The sequence below is a fragment of the Phycodurus eques genome, chromosome 3 (assembly GCF_024500275.1).
Source record: "Phycodurus eques isolate BA_2022a chromosome 3, UOR_Pequ_1.1, whole genome shotgun sequence".
In the NCBI taxonomy this organism is placed as follows: Eukaryota; Metazoa; Chordata; class Actinopteri; order Syngnathiformes; family Syngnathidae; genus Phycodurus; species Phycodurus eques.
The window spans coordinates 2,815,450-2,835,780 of record NC_084527.1 but is presented as its reverse complement, the minus strand read 5'-3'; the positions used below and the strand labels follow the sequence as shown (position 1 = coordinate 2,835,780).

Below are 20,331 nucleotides of genomic sequence, written 5' to 3'. Positions count from 1 at the left end.
GCAGAATGTGGCTTGGCATTGTCTTGCCTAAATAAGCAGGGATGTCCCTGAAAAAGACATTGCTTGGATGGCAGCATATGTTGCTCCAAAACCTGTATGTGCATTTCAGCATTAATGGTGCCTTCACAGATGTGCAAGTTATCCATGCGATGGGCACTAACACGTCCCCATTCCATCACAGATACTGGCTTTTGAACTTTGCACTGATAACAATCCAGATGGTCCTTTTCTCTTTGGCACAGATGACATGACGCCAATGATTTACCCCAAAAATCTGAAAGGAGGACTCGTCAGACCACAGCACACTGTTCCATTTTGAGTCAGTACATCTCAGGTGAGCTCGGAGCCAGAGAAACCGACGGTGTATCTGGGTGTTGTTGATACAGTATATGGCTTTCGCTTTGCATGGTAGAGTTTTAACTTGCATTTGTAGATGTAGCGGAGAACTGTGTTAACTAACAATGGTTTTCTCAAGTGTTCCGGAGTCCACGTGCAGGCGATATCCTTGACACAATAATGCCGTTTTTTAATGCAGTACCACCTGAGGGATCAAAGGTCACGGGCACTCAATGTTTTCGGCCTTGCCGCTTACATGCAGTGATTTCTCCAGATTCTCTGAATCTTTTGATGATATTAAGGACCGTAGATGATAAAATTCCTGTGATTGACTGGCTACCAGTTCAGCGTGTACCCCACCTCTCGCCTAGAGTCAGCTGAAATAGGCGCCAGCACGCCCACGACCCTAGTGAGGATACGCGGCACAGAAAATGGATAGATGATGAAATCCTTAAATTCTTTGCAATTGTATGTTGTTGCAGAAATGTTTTGGACTATTGGCTCACACAGTTGTTCACAAACTGGTGAACCTCACCTCATCCTTGCTTGTGAACAACTGAGCCTTTCAGGGGTGCTCCTTTTGTACTCAATCATGACATTCACTTGTTTCCAATTAACCTGTTCACCTGTAGGATGTTCCAAACAGGTGTTTTTTTTTTTAGCATTCCTCAACTTTCCCAGTCTTTTCTTGCCCCTCTCCCAGCTTGTTTGGAACGTGTTGTAGGCATCAAATTTAAAATGAGTGAATATTTGCAAACAAATAAAAACTGTTCTTCAGCTTGAGCATTAAATACATTGACTTTGTAGTGTGTTCAATTCAATATAAGTTGAAAAGGATTTGCCAATTCATTGTATTCTGATTTTATTGACGTTTTACACAACTTCCCAACTTCATCAGAATTGGGGTTTGTAAATCTGAAATCCAGATACATGTTGCATCTCCAAATTGTACTTTTCACGCTAAGCTTATTGTAATAAAATGGCTGAGAAATCTGGCTGCAATGTGAAGTACGTGCTTTATTAATTTTTTTTTTAAAAAAGACGGTGCATGATGCAAACATAGAAGCGTTGCAATAAGGGGAAGAAAAGTGATGATGAATGAAATGATTCTAAATACCATTGATTGAAAGGGGCCCTAGAAAATAATATTTTCAATTTGCAGCATTGAAATGGGAGGTCGAAAGGGACTTTTTGTCTTGGGTAACCACATCCACGGCAGCACCCCCGTTTCTGACTTCAGTTATGTGTGCCAAAAAGTTGCCTATCCAGATGGATAAGTTGTCGGAGGAAACCTCTGTTCGGTATGACCCCCCTGTTCTCTTTCACAGCACATATCGCCTCCACGAGGGTGAGCCTCTGCTTCAGCATCAAGTACGCCAGGACCAGAGTGGCAGAACGGCTCACTCCTACATGACAATGCACTAGAACTTGACCTGCAGAAATACAAGCGAGAAAATAAAAGTTGTCTATTAGTGACTAATTTTAACAGTAAATGATGTTTTATTTCCCATTCTCACCTCCCCTGCTAAGAGCCATGTGAATAAAGTCCGCAGCTGCCTGGAAGTTCACACTCATGTCAAAGTTACATGAGTCATTTGCCTCAATTCCCATATAGGAGATATTCATTCCCTGGTAGATGTCAGGACATTCTTGACGTTTACTGTGAGCTGCATTCAGGATATGAGTGATTCCATGTCTGGATAAATCATTCCTGTTCTCTGCACTGTGCCTGTGGAAAACACAACACTTTACTGTGTTGACAGCATTATTACCAAGTATGCTAATCGTTGCAAAGGCTAGCAGTGTAGAACTGCAAAGTATTACTGAACTTACTGAAGAACTCGTGAGGACGTTATAATTTGGACTGAGAGGAAATGTGTAGCAGACGTCATACCAAAGTCATTGATGGAAACTCACTGAGCACAGCTGTCACCATGTAACTTGAGCAGCTTAGAATTACTTGTTGTTGACTTAAATATGAATTATTTTTTTGAATGCGTAGACTCTATTCAACTCGAGAATATTCACAATATTAAATACAGCTAATTTCAAGTAAAGGTATTGGTGACATTGTATTGCAATTCAACTCAGACCGGCTAGTCTTCATTTTCGGCATGAAAAAAATGCCATCCAGTTACTTACTGATCACCAATGTAGAGCCTGGGCCACACTTCGTCTGCATGGCTGACGATGACTTTGCCAGTAAACAAGAGTCTTTCCAACTCAAACACTGCTAAACCGGGTGAGTTAAGGTCAATTTCAACCTTCCTGGTAGGAGTTCTGTCATTCCAGGATGCAGGAACCTTGGATGTAAACGACATCACTTTTCCAGTGTTGGATTCAAGCGGTCCTCTCAGGCAAAATTGTAAGTGTTTGAATCTTCTATGCAAGTGTGCAGTCAGCACAACTTTAACGGAGGTAAGCTAAACTAACAGAAGGATGTCCAAAGTGTTGCGAGACCGTCCCCCATCGCTTGGGGTTCTACTGCTGTGCTTTTGCATGGAAATAGCAGTCTATTTAAAGACCAGAGTGCCCGCTGGCAGTGTAGGTGCCAAGCAACAGTTTACACAAATACAGCAACATATCTCCCCCCCCCCCCTTTTTTTTTTTTTTTTTTGCAAAACACAAATCACATACCATTTTAAATGTTCTTCCCATTTCAATATTTCTTGCTTTAGAGGACTCTTTTACCTACAAAATATATGGAAATTCATTACATCACTGAGTAAGAATGACAGATTTCACCAGTTAAAAATATAATATTTTATTATATCTGAGAATTCTCAACTGTGACATTTTTTTTTTTTTTTTTTAAATCAGCCAACTATTTCCATCTTGTGTTGGAAACATGCATTACACCTGCCATTTTACAGTTGGGATCCGTGTAGCAGCACAAGAAAATGAATACAGAAAACATGATTAATTTTCCATGCAATGAGTTTACTTTTTTCTAAATATATTAAACATCCCCTGATATATGGCACTCTGTAATAATCACCATATCAGTAATGTTTCAGGGAGCAATATCTATCTTGCACTACTTGGAAGGATTGTGTGACATTCTGAATAACAGAATTTGACTTCGGTGCTGTCACTACCACTGATGTATAACAAATTAAAACGGGTTCTTCACAATTTGAATGGATATTTGGGGAAAATACACTTTCATTGCTTGGAGGATCAAGTTTTAACAAGTTGAATCAAAAAAAAAAAATGCAGGTAGGAAATCACAGCAATAGCCAAAAACAAATAATCGACAGTACTTTTTCAGAACGTTTAACTCATTTCCTCGTTCCTGGTCCAATTATGAGGTGATAGAGGTTGTAAAAGTGCATGCAAGGCAGAGAGCACAATGGAAACGAAACACTGAATGACAGTACTGTGATCGCCTCCATGACGGGTATCGATGACTTCGTGATCATGCAACTGTGGGCAGTTAAGGCAATGTGCATGTTGCGAGGAGCAGAGGAACATTTTTAAACTGACACACAAGCAGAGACAGCAGGATAATTACTTGATTCTGAATCACGTGTTGGAAATTAGCAACATCTGGGAAATGGCAATAAAAATCTGTCTCTTCCTTTCATAATTCTGCGTAACAGGGACGGTTTCTGATACGGGCGATATGGGCAGCCGGATTCTGCGGGGGGTGGCAGCACTCGCCCCCCACCCCAATCGGCCGAGGGGGCGCAATCGACGGCCATCGCACAGGGCGCCTTTCGATCCGGGACCGCTTCTGCTGCATAACGCAAATCAAAATTCAGTCATTGACTGATTTGAAAGTTTATTTATGATATGTACAAAAAACTGTTTGTTGATCCACTGTATTGGCACCACTCACACAGACCAACAGCCATTTCTGAAAATTCATTTTTGAAAACGTGTTTGGACTTTATGGTTCAAAGAAGACCTGGAGGAAGCCGCCTAAGGAACCAACAAACTGGTTAATGACCCACTTTAGAACGCTTTCTTCTCCAGCTGGTCCAGAATGGCCTGGATCCTCTGGACAGCCTCCTTTCGCGCTTGACGGACATTTTCAAGTCCCCTAGTCTCCACAGAATCCAGCTCAAGCAGCTCTTTGGTAAGAAGTTCCTCCAGGCATCGATAACTCTTGTCCGTTTTTTTCCCCACAAACTCATCGACATCTTCCTGAAGAAGTAGCACTCGAGCCATGATTTGTTGGACCCGAGCTAAACTGGCGTTGTTGCTCACGGGCTGAGGTCCAGCGTTGCCTGGGGCTGGAGAGTGGGTGGGTGCAGAGGGTGGGGGCTCACCTTGTGAGTGGTTTTGATCAATTCGCCCAGCTTTGTTGTAGATTTGGGCAGGTGAACTAATTTCTGTGGGTTTCCCATTGGTGTGATTTGGGGATGTGGTCAGCCTGGGCATAGGTCCCACTTGTGGGGTCCGCTGGTGCTGTTGGTCCTGGAGTCACACAAAACAGAACACTATTTTACATTTCCATAATGAAAGCGTATTCCTGCTTTTGACCTGCAATTAGATTTAAAAGCTTCTGAGTAGCTATAACTAATCCACAGTGGTCAGAAGGAAACAACTAAGTACAAATATGCTTAGCTTTTTAAGGTATCTGTACTTTTGAGTTTTATTTATTTATTTATTTACTTTTAACTCCCTACATTTGAAAACAGAAACTTGTACTTTCTACTCCTTAATTTGTCAAAATAGGCTTATTTTAGGGCGCACTCACTGACTCAATTGTATCATACAATGCTGGGGAATAAATTAACCCTCCCTTCCCGGTCCCACACTGACGCCGCCTTGAACTCGTCTGCACTGAAGCACATTCACAAGTGGCATCACCTCATGACACAACAACTGACTTCGTGTCTTATTTCGAGTCGTTCTGCTTCCAATCTACAGTATAATGCAATAATCACTGATAACAACCAGTAGGAACATTCACAGTGTGGGTGCTTGTGTGCAATTGTGCTGTGCTTAGGCCCACCGCTTTTGACTATGTGAGCATGTGTGTGTGCACGTGCATGTTGGGTGATAAGACGGCCTTGAGCACTCACACTAGTCAAAAGAACCAGATTAGAGTGAGTGCACAATAAATATAAAATTTGAATTGCTTTACTGTCAACCTCTTCAAGAACTGCATACAAGGTTTATTAATATGTACCTCAGTTGAAAGACTCAGCGTCCCACTTCATATGAATCGGGGTCAGCTTAGTTCTAAATAGTTCTCAAATTCTCATTGAGCGATTGGACATCCGGAAACCCCGAGCAGCGAGCCTGTATAGGCGTTTGATGCCGTACGTACAGTAGATTGTACTTCATCGCATTCATTAAACCACAGAAAGATCGATTAATAGTTTTAAAAAAAAATAGCGGGTTGCTAAAAAGAGTAGACGTGGGTGAGAATAAAAGAGTGTGTGTGGATATTTTAAAAGCGTCTCGCATTTGAACAACATACTGCGGGCGTACATTTTAGCCACAAGCTTCACTTTTGTATCCACAGGCACATTATAAATTATAAATATTGTTGGATGTCCCATATTTTGGCAATTTAGACCACCGTAGAGTGACTCTCTAACATGGACTTGGCGTAAAAAACACCTTGGTTTTGTCATGCGAGTGTTGAGAAAAGGCCCCTCTGACTGCTCCTTCTGCTTGACCCAGTTTTGTATCCGCTTTGTCCATATTTGGCTAAGACCGCCCCCCTTTCCTCTGATAGGTTGCCTCTGTGTAGAAGACCCACTTGTGAGAGCACACGTGTGAAAGGTAGGCGGAGATCTTCGCTAGTGACATAGACAAGCCCGAGAAGTTACAGTGAGCTGATTTCAGGCCTCTGGGCAGAAAAACGTCTGCAACTCAGGAATGCATGGATAACTTTTATTCATATTTCACATGTTTACTCAGGCACCAAAGAGAGAATATTACATCCCAAATACAAGAAAAAGTGGGTTTGGCAAAATACAAGACCTTTAAGTATTGAAGTTAAACAATAATGGATGCTTTATATACTGCATTTATATGGTTTGAGGGCAGCCTGCCATTTGGTGTCTCGCTCGCTTAAAGCCTGAAATGTAATTTTCGTGTGAGTGAAAGCTTTTATTCATTGTACTAGCTGTAAGCTTCGACGACAATTCAAATTTGGAATCGCGGCAAAACCCGTGGGCGACTGATCGGCCATTCACGAAAACAGTCAGAAAAACAAAACAGAACAGTCGGGTTCGGCCGCGTCGCTCGGTGTGCGGCGGCTTTTAATAACACAGATGATCTTCCGCTTGCTTGATAGTTACCTTGGGCTGGTAAGGTGGTGGTGCACCGGTTCCAGTCCCTGGCCAAGCTGGAGGGTGTAGCGGACGTACAGGATTTCCGTAATGGTTTTGAGCAAGCCGTTGGCCTGGCTGCCACTGCTGCTGTGAGGGTGCATATGTCCCAGGGTGTGCCCAAGTGTCAGCCTGGGGGTTGGGGTGCAGAGACTGGCCAGTGGGATACAGCGTGTTTGGAGGCATTGAATGAGCACCTTCACCGTAGTGAGAATACGGCCCCTGAGGATATCCAGGACCCTGACAACAAGAGACGACACAAAGTTATTTTGCACAAACAATAAAAGAATTTGAAGGAGAAGGATTGACACAAATACCCGTGGTGTTTGTCCTGTGTTTACTGTGGTGATACTAAAGGCTGCTTGACATGAGTTTTTTCATCTTTAAATGTCCTTACCCCTTGACAGTGTATACCGGGATAGTGGTGGTTTTGTGAGTGTGGCTGTCCAGCTGCCCCACTGCTTTGTTCCGCTGGACAGCTCTGATTAGAGTAAGAAGCTGGAGGCGCTCTCGGAGCGTCAGCACAGTAGAAAGGGTTGGATGGATGGAAACCACTCGTTGAATATTGACTCTGTGCCGGCGGGCTGTAGACGCCATGGCCATTTGGATAACCTCCAGGAATTACCTAAAAAGGCAGATGTAGAATTCCTATCATGTGAAAGGTCCAATGTAACCTATCATTTCTTCTGGGCCTCTGAAATGTTGGGCTTTCAAAACAAATATTCAAAGAGAAAATGATGGATATAGAAATAATCCATTGTAGGGTCACTCTGTTGCAACTTTCCATCATAAAACATTTAACTATACGGGTGATGTATATTAGCTCAACTTAAAAAAAAAAAAAAAAAAAAAAACTCATTTTGAATTGTTGATTTTTCACAGATAAATCACTTTGGAAGACAGTTTATGGTAAGACAATGTAATTACACATTCTTTTACAATGCTGCCATGATGTAGACATCGGTCTTCAAGAGCTCCGCTGTTTGTTCGTTACTTTTCCTCTTTTTTTGACATTTGGTGCTTATTGTCTCTCGCGTGGACAAGTGGTGGATTGTTTACAGCGGTAATGTCGGCAGCAAGCTTGCCGCTGCACCGTTTCTGGTGAGGGCAACGCGAGCGCTGTTCGACTGTCGGCGCTTGTTTTTGCGCCTTGATAGGCAACACTCTTGCAACTCTGGCATTACCAGATAACGAGCAACCCTTTATTGCTCAGTGATTGTTTTTCTCAATGTCTTTATGTCTCAAAAGTGTTCTCTGTCAATTGACTGTCTGTTGTCATACTAGAGCGGCTCCGACTACCGGAGACAAATTCCTTGTGTGTTTTTGACATACTTGGCAAATAAAGAGGATTCTGATTCTTTATGTTCCATGTATATTGAGGACTGACAATAAAATGCGACCATACCATTGCAATTATACACCTTTTAAAACAGGTTATGTCCAATCACAAAACGTACCTGAGGATTGTACTGTGGCTGGCCATCAGATCCAGAGGGATAGGTATTTGCATAGTGTCCCGTGGAATGAGACTGAGGGTACCAGTAGTGTGATGGGTAGCCGGGATACTGTGGCGTGTCCTGAGAACACACAGCGACACAATGGCATACAACTTCATCTTGCTCTCATACGTCAATTCCAGGATGCAGACATTTCACCGGGTTTTAAAGATTCACGACTTCCTTAATATTTGTCACAGGAAAACGATACCCATACGACTGAAATCGTCTTTCAATGGGTCGGCGTGAAAATGCTGTTATCGTGTAAATCAAGTCCACTTTTAAAAATGTACACAGAGAGCCGGTATGAATAGTGAGTACTTGCAATACCAACCGCTGTTGCGACGTTGTCACGTAAAGCCAATCGTGGACTTAGCTGAGCTAGCAAGGGAGCGCTAGCCATTACATAACACCAGCTAGCCTGTTCGCCGCGTAGCTAGCAGCTTTACGAGCTTTAGACTGGCTAGCTGGTCTTTGCCCTAACATGTAACATCATTTTATTTTATTTTATTTTTTGTACAGCCCGGGTGCTTTAGTGTGACTCACCATGTTCTGTCGGCAGTTTCCGAGGTTACTATCCAAGTTGTAAGTCGAGGGCCAGGCAGAATTCACTTCATTAGACGGTGGTGTACAAACTAAACGCACTCCATGCTACATCTAGTATAGTAAACTCACTGTAGAAGACGACCCCTTTTGCTCTATTTTCGCCGGTAAGTGCAGCTGACTTGCCAAAGATGAGGAAAGGAAATGACTGAAAGGCTTATGACACTGCGAGCTCGCTTCAGCTTGTTTACCCTTAATGAGGAACGCGAATGAGGGGAAAGATGACACACTCGCATGTTTATTTTAAAGGCCATCGTGTGCAGCTTGACCAAATTAGAGGATCACGCTGGCAAAAAAAATATGAAAACTAGCTATATATTTACATAGTTTTAGTATTTTATAGATTATATTGGGTCAATGTTTTATTTAATTTTCAAAGTAAAAATCCAGCAAATTTAGTGGAAGAGTAATCGTTTTGATAACATATACAATCTTTGACAGGCAAAGAACCTTTTAAAAATTAAATACGACTGAGTTGCATTTTTTTTAAAACCTAATTTCGTACCTAAAATCGTCGTTCTCATTTATGAAATGACGTCGATTCTAGATGCTGCAATGTAGCTATTAAATATTCCACACGGGCTCCCGTCGCCGAAAGAGTTAAAAATCACCCGGAAGTTCAATCTGGCGTCTATAAAAACCACTTCCGCTCATCTTCCGTCTAAGAAACCTTTCCAAGGCTTCATGGCGTGACGCCGCGACATATAAGAAGGTCATAAACAGGATCTCAAGATGAACTACGTACCGGGGACGGCCAGTCTCATCGACGAGATCGACAGTAAGTCTGAGAGGAGGAACGACGAAAGACCCAAAAACAAACACAAATTGAGTGGGCGTCGTGTGTCTGACGCATTAGCCCCGTCAATGTTGTTGTATAATGTCCCGCCTGATCTGTACTTTGCAGAAAAACATCTGGTTCTCCTCCGAGATGGCAGAACACTAATTGGCTACCTCAGAAGCATTGACCAATTCGGTACGTGTTTGCCTCCGAGCGCGTGCGTTCCCCAAACGCCTTTCTTTAACCGAGAACTGCCCCTTTCATGTAATACCAATGATGCCGTGTTCGGTTCTCTTCTGTCAGCCAATTTAGTTTTCCATCAGACTGTTGAGCGCATCCACGTGGGCAAGAAATTTGGTGACATCCCCAGAGGAATCTTCATTGTGCGCGGAGAAAATGTGGTGCTGCTTGGCGAAATAGTACGTCTGCATTTTATCTGTTTAGCAATCATTTGCTAATTAAGTGCACGCCCCCCCCCCCCCCCCCCAAAAAATTGTGTATGTATGGCTTCAAACGTCATCATGATACAGTTTGTAGATGTATACACTATTGTGCACATCGTATATTGTTTATTTGGGAGAGCACACATGTGAAACAATATTATTTCACATCTGTTCTGTCCCTAATGCGTTTTTTTGTGCGTTTAAGGAGGAATCTCTCGTTGCAGGATGTGGATAAACCGTGCGATACGGTCCTGCAGCAGGTCTCCATCGAGGAGATTCTGGAGGAGCAGCGTTTGAAGCAGCAAGTTAAGCAGGAGACTGAGAAAGTCAAGATGCAGGTCCTGAAAGACCGAGGCCTCTCCATCCCCAAAACTGATAACTTGGATGAATATTAACACGGCGTACAGCCCATGAGCCGCTTCAGTTTGTATCAGACTGGTATCTTAGTTGAATTTGAAAGCATGATTTTATGAGCACAAGGCAACATTATACTTTGCCTCTTTACTGTAGCGTACTGTGTAAATTTAATTTGAATCAGCGTCTCGGTTTTTCCAGGTCCGCTGTGACAAAACCTTTACGGATCACTATGATGGCAATTACTTTACAGCAGCACTTTGTGTTACTCAAGTGTTTGGAGAGCTAAGGGCCTGCTAGTGACACAAAAGTAATGGCTATGCTCCATGAAGATGTTTTTTTGTTTTGTTTGTTTGTTTTTTAATCGTGGCTCACTTGGTTCCCTTCCCGTGTAAATATAAATATCATTGCTTTTTGCAAGAAACACCGGCCACGAGTGGGTTTTATTACGGCTGCCGTGCATTGCTCCACACAAGGGGCAGCTAGTTCACTTTTAGTTGTGCGGTTTTTGTGCAAAGTCACTAGTGTAGTGGTACACTCTCCTGGGTTCAGTTCCCGCTCTGCGACGGCGTGAGTGTGGATGGTTGTCTGTGTCTCTATGTGTGCCCCCCCCCCCCCCCCCCCCCCCCGTGACCCTAACCACATGTTGAAAATGATGGCTGGATTTTTTTTTTTTTTATATATATATATATATATATATATATACACGTCTTTTGGTTAACTTTAAATGAAGAGCAGAACCGATCTCCCAAAGAAAATAAGTACAAAATGCTGTTTTTAAATTGATATTTTTAATGAAGGAAAAAGCACATTTAGAAACTTCCAGGCCCAGTCAAAGAGTAATTGCCCCCCTAAACACTACTTGTTTGGAAGGCGCTCAGCAGAGGAGAGTGACATGACTGCACACAGAGGCTGAGAAAAAAAAAAAAAGAAAATCACTACTTTCACTACTGGAAGCAGAATAGACTGCTGAGAGTACAAATTAATACAGTTCGGAATTGATATTAGAAATTAGGTTTTAAATGTTGGTCAGAGCTTCGGGTCGTGTTGAGACCAGCAGAGAAGGCGTTGGTGGGCCTGAGCGCGTACCACTCGCTGCGAGTTTTGGACGGAATGTGCCTTGTAATAAAGTTTGGGAACCACTGGCCAAGTGCAATACGAGATTCGTCAATGTAGGAAATGGCAGCTATTTTTACGGAGCTTTTATTTTGCCGACTCACTGAAAATGTGTGAACTTCCGGTAAGTTGAAGCGTAAACGGGCTTGACACAGTTTAGGGCCCCGCCCCCCGTCGGGTGACGTCGCAACAGGGCAGAGGGGCGCGCTGACGTCCTCTTTGCTGCACTCGGCCTGCCAACCGCTGCCGCTCGAACGTCAAGCCGTCGGCGGTGTCCCGCTGCTGTCCACCGAGGGAAGTCGCGTTGCACCAGCGTGGATCTTCGCGCGTGGGACGCCTTTGGGCTAGTAGCCATGAAATGCAGCCACCCCACAACAAGCACCGTGCCCGTGTTGCACTGCAAGCAGCGCCAAGAAATCCGCTCTCATCTCACACGACTTTTGCCGTGAGTGAAATCTGCTGGGCTGCCGACGACGAGTGAAGACGCCGCGCGAGCCCGAAGGACGACGGCGGTTCCGCTGCCGACGTTAGTTCTACCCTCAACCTCTGCATTTGGATTTTTTTTTTTTTTTTTTTTTTTTTTTAAATTTAAATTTTTTTAATGGAGCTGGAGAACATCGTGGCCAACACCGTCCTGCTTAAAGCCAGAGAGGGTACGTGAACGCACCAAGGATGCGCGCGTGTTTGCGGTCTTTTCTGTCTGAAATGTGTGCAAAGACGAGCTCGACGGAGCCGCTCGTGACTGCAGGTAGAAGATTCCCCGCACCTTGTGCAACATTTCCCGGCCCACGTTCGAGAGGTGGCCCGTCACTCCGTCCCCTCCTTCATTTTCGATAGACTATTAGGCGTTTTCCGCGCATATTTAAGGGCAAACCTGCGAAAATGAAGGCGCTCCTTCGCAATATCGTGCACGATACGACACGTGACACACGGGTGCACTTCATAACTATTTTGGTTTAAAAAATGCACAGAAATGTTGGGAGTGGGGAGGGCTATTGCGATGGTTACCCTGTTGCAGTACAACTATTACGACACTCACTGGGCGCTTGATTAGGTACACCCGCTTCATTTAGTCGGCGACAATAGTTGCAGCCAAAAGTGTCTCTTTATGCACAAGATGGTCATGCTAAGTTTGAATTGACACTGTCAGGGATGCAGGAAATCAGCTGTCTTGATGGTTTGAAGCGGTGAAGAACTGCTGTCATCATATTAGTTTAACAGTGGGTGTTTCTATATTTCTAAAATAAAAAAAATAAAAAATAAAAAAAGGTGGGGCATCAACCACACCTTAGTGTCGTCATAACTGAAATTACATTTGAACCGTCTAGTAGAAGTTGCAATGATTCTTTTTCCTGCTTCGGTTACATGCTTGCTGCCGCTTATTGCGAGAGTTCATCATGTCCAATCAAAACTTCCACAGAGGCCAATGGGAAATTTGGCCGGTTCACAAGGCTGTTTGAATGGCAAACTTGGTGCTGCTGGCGACCCCTGGGTAGATGCCTACAGGAGCAGGAAGTCACATGTGAAAGGCAATTACTCCCAAAACATCACTGTGAGGTTTGCGAGATGTTCACAATGGAATCTTTGGTCTGTGTTGACTGTAAAATCAAACGATGTCAATGAAAATTAAATTGCAAAAATTCTCATTGTCAATTCATTGTGAGGATAAGCGGTAGAGAAAATGGATGGATGAAATATTTGTCAATTCATTGGGGGGATTAAAAAGTGGGTGTTGTGAAGTTTGTAGCTGTCACCGAACGGTTGGGGTCTGAATCACGCATAACGTTTTTTTTGCTAGTGCTTCAAGACAGGAAAGCCTGTATCTTTAAAAAAAAAAAATATATATATATATATATATATATATATATATATAAGTCAATCTCATGTCACTGCTGTATTTTACTTGCCTTGATTAGCTGCACGAGCATTAGAAATGTTTATGTATGATTTTGGAGTAGTTTTGCATCACTTCAAACATTAACCGTCATTCAAACCTTTCCTGACTATGTCCATCAAAATCAGATCAAACGCGCTTCGGGCGGTCCATTCGTCTCACCGTGATGGCGACGTACTTTGGAGGAAGAAGGGCGTCGTGCGTGAGTGCTTTTTGTGGGAATTAATGAATAATAAAGTGAAACGGGAAGCTTCCTCAGCACTCTAAAAATTTGAAACCCCATCCGACGGATGCCTTCGCCTACAGTTCAGACTGGGCGTTTGTTTTACGGAAGCAGAGCGTGACCGGGCCGGGAGAATCGAGCTTTACAAATTAATAAGAGCACCTAATGACCCGTGACAGATCCCAGCTGCTCCGTTGGTCCGCTTCCAGTCTCTGGCTGCGGATGGTCCCACATCAAGGGATGAGACGCAGCTTTCAGTGGCTGAAGTACGAAAAGTATTGGATGCGGCTTGCTCGTGTGCTGTAACTGTGAGAAGAGGCCAACGGTTGAGTTCTCGCCTGCCGCAGGTCGTTGGAAGTATTATGGCTTCCGTGTCCTCCCGACGTTCAAAACGGGATTTGGTTTAATCTTACGAGGCCGAGCGCCCAGCTTGTATGGCAGAGTTTTACATCGAAGCCCCTTTTTTTTTTTTTTTTTTTTTAGGTCGCATGTCAGCAGCGGTGGGAGAATAAATCCAAAGTATTTCTGCATTGTATGTTTGTTTATGTGAGAGCTGGCGCAGAGCTGAGAGGCAAACGCTCTCTGGCCGTGACACTCTCCAAATCAGAAATACTGTAAACGCTGTAAGTGAAGTTTTGAAATGCAATTCTGTTGATGTTTAAGCCGTCAGTGGCCAGCCTTGTGTTTTTCTTGACTCTTACAGAGATAAATACTTTGTGGGGATGGTCAACACGGACTTTTGAGCGGTTTCATGTCAATCCCAATGAAGAAAATATGACTCATCTTCTGTTTCCAGTGGCCCACTCACCAGCAGGAAAAAACAACAAAAAAAGCAATCACGACCACTGTCTTACATAAAATCCAGAATGGCATTGTGCTCCATCAGTTAGATGCAGCCCATCAGCTATCTAATCAGATTGATTGTTGCATAACAAACTGAGTGGGCAACTGCCATCCGATCTCCATCGCTCACTCTCCGTTCTCCGCGGAAGATACTTTATGGATGATGAGTGCGTGCGCTTGCAACAAAACACCCCGATCTCACCGCACGGTCACCCGTGTATCAGTTGACTGTCACGCTCAATGCTCTCACAATGCCGTCGCTGTCCGTACGCCATGCATTCTCGGAGAAAACCGCTGCAGTGACAGCTGATCAACACGATGAAAAGGATTCAGGCCTGACGTGGCCGAGCATGTGATGTGCTTGAACATGCCTATTTAACGGTAGCTGACATTTAATAGCGGCCTGTATGGCATATTTCTTCGGGTTAGTTCCTGCGTTCGAATGTGACCGCACACCAGTGTGTCACTGGAGTGACTGCGCGTGTGTGTGTGTTTGTGTGTGCGCGCATTGCCTCCCCATTCACAACTCCTCCCGGCAGCGGTTGTAGATTCCAAAACTGGCAAACGTCACCGGCTGTTGAAATGAATGAGAGTACAGGGAGGAAAAACTGCAGCGCTGCGTCCAGATGGCCTCACTAAATGATGTTAACAGAGCGGTAGTATTTCGTTTGGGCCGCAACGGAGTGAATTCCACTCTCCTGCTGCCTGCTGTTATTCTCTTTCTGTTTCCTTGTTTTGGATGTTCGCTGTCTGACCAGTTCAGTAATACAGTAGATAGTCAGTCTTGGTGGAGAAAAACAATAAGGAGGTTCACCTCCTTTCCTCCCAGAAATATGGGTCTTCATGGGAAATGGTTGAGGCCATGTCTCGACAAAATGATCCAGTACAAAATGAGAGTTTTTGTTCCTTTGTGATTTTCAAAAGTTCTGTGCGTCGATGAGAACATTTGGAAATGTTCCGTGGTCACGTGGCGCTGTAAAAACCCTTAATGACGCATCAACTAGTTGTTTTCCTGCTCTTATCAGAATCATCTTTATTTGCCAAGTATGTCCAAAAAAAAAGAAGAAAAAAAAAAAAAACACACAAGGAATTTGTCTCCGGTAATTGGAGCCGCTCTAGTACGACAACAGACAGTCAATTGACAGAGAATACTTTTGGGACATAAAGACATTGACGAAAAAACTGTGACTGAGCAATAAAGGGTTGCTCGTTATCTGGTAATGCCGGTACATTTTTTTTGTTTTGTTTTGCCAGTTGTGCAAAAAGATGCAGAGTCCTCTAGCACTTAGAGCAGTTCGAATGACTAATATCGCAATAGTCCGGTGCAATCACCCTAGTGCAAAGGGCGCCGAGACTTCAAGCGAGTAGTGCGATAATCTGGGAAAATGTTGATTGTGCAAATGTTGCAGATACTCCTCAGTCAGTGTGTAAATGGAGCAGATGCTCCTCTGGCATGAGTGGCCAGTGTCGGTCAACAACAACATCTTATGCAGTCAGTGTATTCTGAAAGGTGACACATTATGGAAATGTTACTTTTTAATTTATAAATGTATCCAAATTGTTGGAGCTCTTTGAGTGCCCGCCCATCCATCGTGTGTACAATTCAAGGTCACCTTCCAGCAATTTTTTATTTTATGTTTTCATAATCCTTTTTCTTTAAAAAAAATATTTCATCAGGTTTCCAAGATAATTTGGGTTGGAAATGCCCAGAATGTCCTTTTTCGAGTTATTCTCGATGGTCTTTTACACCTGAGATTCGAGTCGGCCGGGTTTCTCATTAATATTCAATATGTAAAGAAGTTTGACTCTGATTGGATTGTTTATCTCTAATTACAATATAGAAAACAGCATTACTCTGATTGTTGCTTGGCAACATCTCATATTCCATCCATCCATTTTCAACATCCCGTCTCCTGGTGATGGTCGCGGGTCGCCGGAGCTTATCCCAGCTGACTTCGGGCGAAAGGCGGCCTTACGCCCTGAACTGGTCGCCAGTCAGTCGCAGGGCAAACATAGACACGGACAACCGTTCGCACTCACATTGTTTAATGGATCATTGCGTATTATGTGGACTGTGCATCTTGAAGCAATTGGTGCAAAATGGAGTGCGCTACTTGGCTACCAGCAGCAGCAGGTGTCTAAAGAAGAAATGAGGAAAGACGTCACAGCAAAGGGTGACGTCTTGTGCACGCCTTAATCGTACAGTAGTGTCAATCAAGCGTCTTCATCGGGGGGGGGGGGGAAGCTGTTGCGATCCCGCTACAAGTCACCGCAAGATAGGCCAGCTGCTGTCTGCGGTACTAACCAAATACTTGTGAAAAAGAGATGTGCAACTTTCCTAAATTTCGTCCGTACAATATGTTGTCTTTGTGTCCAGCTCAATCCGCCATGGGAGCCAATTCATGCCAGTGGCAAAGTAGCGCTTTCCTCATTCATCCTTTTCCCACTCACACTAACCTGTGTGGTCCTCCCGTGTTCCCTTCTAAAAGGATGTCACCTTGTCATGACACGCTGCTGACTTTGATCTGGGGGACAACTGGAGTCCACACAGAGAGATGTGGAGGTGGAAGTGGGCGGCTCTAAAATAAGGTTCATCGTATCGCAGCGGGAGAAACCCGAGAAATACTACGGATTTTTGTGTGCAGAATACAGCTCGGTTTGATTACAATCACATTCATATTTATATATGTACTGGGTTGCTAAGTGACAATAATATTGCTGTGTTAAAAGTCAAATCGGACCGTGTGAATCTACTTGACGGTTCTACGAGCAGTAGTACATGAAGGCACCAAGCAAAGAAGACACGAAGATGCACATTTCTACATTGGCGCTGGGTTTTGAGTGGGAGTGTGACTCATTTTTTATTTTTTTTTTCTTCTTGAGTGGAAATATTCAGCTCTGTGGCCCTTGCATCTCTATTGTTATTGCTGCTTCTGCCCACACATGCAGTATATGTAACTCTGGATGCAACAAGTTCACGCCTGTTCTTCAGGGCTTGCTGAATGGAACTCTGGGTAAAAGAGTAAAGAATGATTTTGAGTAGAAAAGATAGGCGGAATGAAAAGGATGAAATATTATTGTTATGAAATATATCAGTGTGATACTCCAGACGTTTCCTGAGTAGCACAGTGCGGCATAGGGGTTTTCCACCCTGTCTTGAGCATCTGCTGTTTGTATTGTTGCCATATTTTTAAACGGACCATCCTTTGAATATTTCATGTGCATTAAGCTCGGACTACTCAATATCGCCAGCATGTTTTAAAACCCCCACCCTTAGTCAGCAGACACGTGCAACATTTGCTTCTTTGCGACACGCAATCACACTTTGCCATGGCATTAGATTGTGGAAGTTCTTCTCCAAAATGCCATTTGCGTTGCAGTAACAGTTGTTGACAGTTATATACCGGACGGAGCAAGCGACCCAAATATTTTTCAAAGGGCTAAAAAAAATAAAAAAAATAATAATAATAATACTATATGTGCGTACAGTAAATCCATCAATCATTATCTGCAGGCAAGTATAGATTGACAGAAAAAAAGAAACTAGCAGCTCTAACGCATAGAACAAACTCCGATGTTGAAGGTAAGACAAGCAAGCAACAGCAGGTTTGTGTCAGAAGCACAGAACCCCCCCCCCCCCCCCGAGATGTTGTCATAACATGGATAAAACCGTTTGGAATGTCAACACAGCTGTAAAATATGGAACAAACACATTGATGTTAGTATCCGTGTGTGTGAGTGCATGCATGTGCGCACGAGAGAAGCTGAGGGAAGAGGCAGCCAGAGAAGGCCAGTGTAGTCACGTTAACCCTGTCCCACGGCACATGCGCTCAGTTGTCCACGGTAAGTTGGCTCCATTCGTCGTTGTTCGGCACTTCCCGTCATATTTACGCACCTGCGATGTAAATACAAAGCGTCGACCCCAATGGCAGGAAGTGAAATCATTGCTCATACGAGTACAGAATAGAATACTCTGCCATAAAAGTCACCCTATAAAAAACATTTATTGCATTCTGCCAACACTAAGGTTGTGTCGATGGAGAGGAGTGTTTTATTATGGTGGCCTTTATGGAGATTAGGCTCCCTGTCGAAGAATCGTCAGTTTTGATACGATTTGATTTTCGATTCCTTTTTTGTTGAAATTTTGTCTCTGCGACTCGGCCGCTCGTCACCCGGAATCGAGCGCCCACACAAAGCGTTCGGTGTGCATACGCAGCTTTGTTGACTGATTTCCCGTTGAGCAAACATCGCCATGCGTGTCCATGCTTTTCAAAAGTTTTACTTATTAATTCATCAGAATCAGAATCCTCTTTATTTGCCAAATATGTCCAAAAAATACACAAGGAATTTGTCTGCTAAATAAGATCCCCTGGGCTCAAAGAAAGTTCTGAGTGTCAGCCGTGATATCTTTTGAGAACAGGATTCATTGACATTTAGGCAGGTCCCAGTGCCAGTAAAATACAAAAGGGAGTAGTAGTAGAAAGTGTCAAAAGTGGTGTCAAACTCATTTTTGTCGGACGCCGCTTACGGGTTCCCTTCGAGGGTCGTTACGACTGTGAAACCAAATGAATTTATCATCGTCTCCCCATATTATTGCATACAGTATACCCAAAAAGTGTTGGATAACTACTTTTGAAATACAAAGTCAAGGAAAGCAATTAGTTTGCATTGTTGAACTATTGTTCCATTTATTTTAAAAAGGGGTCTGGTAACAAAAAGTGCTTGCAATCTCGCAACGTTATTAAAAGCGAAGACAGTTTGTAATATTGGAACCGATTTTAGCAAGGAACATGAAGTAAGACGCACATGATTTGCTTCGGCGGGCCACGTAACGTGATGTGGCGGCCCACGTCTGGCCCCCTGGTCTTGAGTTTGACGCTGACGTTTTAATGCGTGAGCTGCGCTTCTGCTTTTTTCCCTTCCGCATTCCACACTGAATGTATTATTAGAACCGGAAGCCCGCTGCACCTGCCTCTTCCCAGACAGGAAAGGTACCCTGCCTCGTCTGCTCTTGTGTGGATTCAGTCCTGGCATGAAACTGCCCCCCCCCCCCCCCCCCCCCCCCCTTATGAACACATACACAGGCACAAAATCACTCCAGCAACAACTGCTGCGAGGTCACCGATCGGTTTGAGCATCTCAGTGTGTATTAACTCACTGGTTCGTGCCCTTGGGTTGGTGGCTATTTTTAGCAGCAGTGATTGCAAGGACACGAAGGAAAATCGTCACAATGTCTTCTATTGCAATGGAGCAACAAGTTTCACGCTGAATTCAAAGGTTGAATGGTGCGACATGCAGCTCTTTATTGGGATGCAACTGTGCTATTATTGCTGGAAATAAGATCTGTCTTTAATTGTGAATTGGCATGGCTGTATTTCAGAATTGTATTATTTTACATTTTTTCACATTTTGTGGTGCCCACCCCTGCCTCCAGCTAGGAGGTCAGAATAGGTCAGAATCGCTGGGTAAAAAATGCCGTGTTTGCTGTGAGTGCAGATGTGCTCATTGAGCTCAATTCCATGATTTTGTCACTAGGCTGCAGAGCAACGGGACCAACCGACACGGCATCATTGTGGAACAGGCGAGAGCGTCTTCCGGCTATAGTCCTCCCCTTGCGCTCAGGTCCGGGCAGTGTTTCCCTCCGCTTCCTGAGGCACACAAACACAAACTGCAGTTAAAGCAAACTACAGGAAGCCCCGGGAATAGCCCCAATATGTCTTCTTTCACTAACAGACCTTTGAAGTTTGTGGAGGGTTTTTATTGCAGGTACTGGATTGCATTGATTTCTGTTGATAGTCTTTTTTTTTTTTTTTTTTTACTGTTGTTCATTTTGGTATCAGTTATTGCCTCTTCTCCCTGCAAATGAAAACCTTTTACACTTTGCCCAGATGCATTTTTTCATGACAATGCTACATTAGGTAAAAGACAATTTAAAGACAAAATAAACTACAC

The 20,331-nt window shown here is 43.7% G+C and overlaps 4 protein-coding genes across 5 annotated transcripts in view; 2 read left to right on the top strand and 2 right to left on the bottom strand.

Annotated features, from left to right (window-relative positions):
* Nucleotides 1-1,354: 1,354 nt before the first annotated feature.
* On the bottom strand, nucleotides 1,355-2,795 carry LOC133399699 (dual specificity protein phosphatase 26-like). The gene is made up of 3 exons (XM_061671435.1): nucleotides 2,479-2,795; nucleotides 1,854-2,065; nucleotides 1,355-1,769 (listed from the first exon to the last, which is right to left on the bottom strand). Exons 1-3 carry the CDS (start codon nucleotides 2,655-2,657, stop codon nucleotides 1,573-1,575), a joined length of 588 nt encoding a protein of 195 aa, XP_061527419.1. The 5' UTR covers nucleotides 2,658-2,795; the 3' UTR covers nucleotides 1,355-1,572.
* Nucleotides 2,796-3,084: 289 nt separating this feature from the next.
* Nucleotides 3,085-9,490, bottom strand: bag4 (BCL2 associated athanogene 4). Its single transcript, XM_061671434.1, has 5 exons — nucleotides 8,672-9,490; nucleotides 8,087-8,206; nucleotides 7,027-7,254; nucleotides 6,600-6,869; nucleotides 3,085-4,758 (listed from the first exon to the last, which is right to left on the bottom strand). Exons 1-5 carry the CDS (start codon nucleotides 8,672-8,674, stop codon nucleotides 4,294-4,296), a joined length of 1,086 nt encoding a protein of 361 aa, XP_061527418.1. The 5' UTR covers nucleotides 8,675-9,490; the 3' UTR covers nucleotides 3,085-4,293.
* lsm1 (LSM1, U6 small nuclear RNA associated) lies at nucleotides 9,343-10,727 on the top strand. The gene is made up of 4 exons (XM_061671436.1): nucleotides 9,343-9,506; nucleotides 9,633-9,701; nucleotides 9,810-9,925; nucleotides 10,174-10,727. The coding sequence occupies exons 1-4, from the start codon at nucleotides 9,461-9,463 to the stop codon at nucleotides 10,342-10,344; spliced, it is 402 nt and encodes a 133-aa protein (XP_061527420.1). The 5' UTR covers nucleotides 9,343-9,460; the 3' UTR covers nucleotides 10,345-10,727.
* A 792-nt stretch (nucleotides 10,728-11,519) lies between these two features.
* grk5l (G protein-coupled receptor kinase 5 like) overlaps nucleotides 11,520-20,331 on the top strand; it is a 29,244-nt gene continuing 20,432 nt past the window's right edge. The window contains exon 1 of one of the 2 annotated variants that reach the window (XM_061671431.1): nucleotides 11,520-12,072. In XM_061671431.1, coding sequence (XP_061527415.1) covers nucleotides 12,021-12,072 — 52 coding nt within the window. In that variant the 5' untranslated portion in view covers nucleotides 11,520-12,020. The remainder of the gene's footprint in view (nucleotides 12,073-20,331) is intronic. The other variant, XM_061671430.1, reaches the window with a different exon arrangement.